General features: G+C 43.8%; 1 protein-coding gene across 1 annotated transcript in view; it reads right to left on the reverse strand.

The window, feature by feature from the left end:
- Nucleotides 1-1662: 1662 nt before the first annotated feature.
- LOC143345058 (uncharacterized) overlaps nucleotides 1663-3197 on the reverse strand; it is a gene marked incomplete at its 5' end in the record, with an annotated part of 6059 nt that continues 4524 nt past the window's right edge. The window contains 2 exons of the mRNA XM_076771804.1: nucleotides 1663-1796; nucleotides 2900-3197. The exon at nucleotides 2900-3197 is cut by the window's right edge and continues 123 nt beyond it. Coding sequence (XP_076627919.1) covers nucleotides 1663-1796; nucleotides 2900-3197 — 432 coding nt within the window. The remainder of the gene's footprint in view (nucleotides 1797-2899) is intronic.

The following is a 3197-nucleotide window of genomic DNA, read 5'->3' on the forward strand; positions in this document are numbered from 1 at the left end:
CTGTCGTTTGGAAACACGTGCGTGGACTTGGACAACGTCATAAATCTTCGCCCATAGGCGATACGTACTCGAATACCAGACAGGTTCGGTTGTTGGAATATTCCATCCTCTAATTTTCATCATCCACGACTACTTATGCTCGATCGACTCCTTGATAAATCATAATACAAGTTTTTCAGCGACGTTTACATAATTCCAACGTGGTTCCGACGAATTAATTTATAGTAATGAATATTTGCGTATCATTTTTATGGGTATTCCAAAGAAAAAGATCAAGCCTGTGGAAAAGAGAATGTTGCGCAACTAGTCTGTGTGGTCGATATAGAATAATTTTCGCCTGATCGCAATTCTTGCGAAGACGGAAGCGTCTGACCCAGTACGGCTTGCAACTCCTTCGAGGTCTAATCTTTAGTTATTGCCACAATACATTCTGCGTCGGTCGGCTGTGCATACCGTCGCATTTATCGAAAGCATGCATACCGATGAGTCTGCATGATCGGCAGAAGTTGACCGTAAATTTCTTAAATGCCTATTTTCCAAGAGAATTATTCATCGTTCGTAACCATTCCGTTACGGTCGAGCGTTCAACAAATTTCACTGCATGATTTCGAGCATGTATGCGTGCACTTTACTTCTATAGATCATTTTGGGTAAAAGTTCTCTGAATATTCCTACAAAGGTTAACAGGCTGCGTAGACGATACGAGCATTAATCCTTTGTAAGACAGAAACAGATATTTCGTTCGTGCGAAAACATTGTAACGAATTCTGATTAAAACCTATTGAATTTAATGAGAGGGCAGGCAGAAACATTTCGCCCGACCCGTTGCAGTAGAAAGCGGAGAAAATTTACGCGCAAGTTGTCGCTGCCAAAGTAAAAGACGTGGCTGGGTTGGTCGCGCTTTTACGATTCGCAGATAACGAGATATAACATGTCGGGTGTTTAAACCGACGTCAATTTTCACCGTGTAGATACGGCGCGGCGATAAAACTCGACGCCCTATAGCCGGTCGGAGAAGTCGCCGGAGCCAAATGATCGTAAACGAACCGAGAGTCTACTTCGGAGCACCGTGCAAATACCGGTGGCTCCGCGGGAAAAAGAAATTCCTTCGCGACGGGCAAAAATGTGCACGGCGAATACCGATGGACGTAAGAAAATCGGCGGCGGTCGGCCGTTGAATTTGCATTACTCGATTTAGCCGAGGTGGCGGCAGTTAGAACGCCGACTTGCTTTTTCACCGACGGCTCACCGTTACTTTTGTTTTTTACCTTGCCAAGAAATGGTATGGTAATGATCGTTATGGTGCACCGCTTTTCTCTCTGTCACTGCATTCCCCCGGACCGTCTAATCCGCGGTGCAAATCCTTAAGGTCGAGATATTCCACGGTCGATAATACCAGCCATTACCCGGTTAACTGAAACGAAATTTCTCCGAACAAACCGAAAGCTTATTATACCGGGGCAAGTGAATTTTTCCACTGTGGTCAAGTTTCCCAGAATAGTCGAGGCTATTAAAGTAAAATACTAGTACGGTGCGTTTATAATATCTACCAGTCGTGGGATCCGCCTTTCTAGCGTTTCTGGTGTCGCGAGCGTCGCCTTTTCCCCGCAGAATTTCCATTAAAATCTGACATTCCCGACACCGACGCGACGGTCCGGTTCATTAGCATCCATTGAGTCGACTATCGGCGAATGGATCCGCGTTCGGAGTGTCTACGGTCTTCGACTGGCGTTGTTGTGCACCGGCTGGCGCGTAGAAACGTTTGTCGCAGATACGCAATATAACAGTCGTCGCGTCTGAATATTACAGCGCGAGATAAACTAGCACAATGCGTACGACGCTGCTCGGAGACGATTGTTTCAGGTTGCTTGGGGATTGGAAGGAGGTCAGTCTGTTCCGTTTAATTATCCGACCAGACAGTCGGTGCGCGCTCATGGAAATAGAGAACATATCGTCGTCGTTTTTCAGACGCGACAACCGGATCGAAGCGTCGCGCGGACAATGCCGCGGGAGAAAATGAAAATACGAACGGGGCTCGATAACGCGTTCGATGTGCCTCCCCAACCGAGAAAGTTCGCGAGTTAGAGACGACGATCGCCGCGCGCTTTCAACTTCTAACGAAAGGATCGCTGTCCCCGTAATAGAGCCACCCACAGTACACGGAATAGGAAAAGTTTCGTGCCTCTATTTTTATGGTTCCCGCTCGCACCGCGACGGTACGGCCGCGATATGTTTTTACGGAAAACTTCGCGCGATTCGGTATCGCGGCGATCGTTATTATACCGTAGCGAGATGGTATCTGATGCGATTGACTGTCAGAAAAACGAATCAAGTAATCTGCACACATTGTCTCGTCTAGGACGGATAGTTACGAGATAGATGAGTAGCACATGCACGGTCACTTTCCAAACAGCCAACCGAAAATACATATATTTACATTTATATATAATACGTTATATATATTTGTATCTTATATGAGTGGTTTTTAAAATATAATTAATGAGTTTAGATTTTCCAAACGGGTACTTCGAATAAAAACAAGAAAATATTGCAGAAAATACTTCTATTTCAAATCATTACAAAGAATTGTACAGTTGCAGCTACTATCTCATACGAACATCCAATGAAAATGTACCATATATGAACATCTTGTATATATTCGTAACAACGATCAAACTTTTTAATGAAAGAATGATTAATTAACAATGCGTGTCCCTTAGGTCTAAGCCGGTCAACATATAATATATCATCACTTCAATTCAAATTTACCCTTTCATCATTATTCAGGTCACATACATTTTCATCTAACTAATCATCAATTAAATTTTAAGACCGTGCATTCTCAACATTTTTCCACCCTCTTGAAGTTTTCGTTCGCCAAGATCCAGTTTAACCTTACCAGATTCTAACATTTTATGTTCAAAATTTGCTTTAACTTGTTCATCGAACAAACGTTTTCGCTCCTCTTGTTCCAATTTCATTTTCTCGAATTCCAATTGCGTTTCAATGCCCTTAACAAGTTTCACTTTGTTATTATGTAGACTTTCGACACCCGTTCGTAGAGATATGGAGCTGCTACCTCCAGACTGTTGCTGTCCCTGTAAAGAATTAATGCTTTGACTTGACTGACTCTGCTTAGACGACTGCGAGGAGGCTTGGCTGCCGCCTACTGATGATTGCACTTGCTGCTGAGCGGA

Source organism: Colletes latitarsis, chromosome 1 (assembly GCF_051014445.1).
Source record: "Colletes latitarsis isolate SP2378_abdomen chromosome 1, iyColLati1, whole genome shotgun sequence".
NCBI lineage: Eukaryota > Metazoa > Arthropoda > Insecta > Hymenoptera > Colletidae > Colletes > Colletes latitarsis.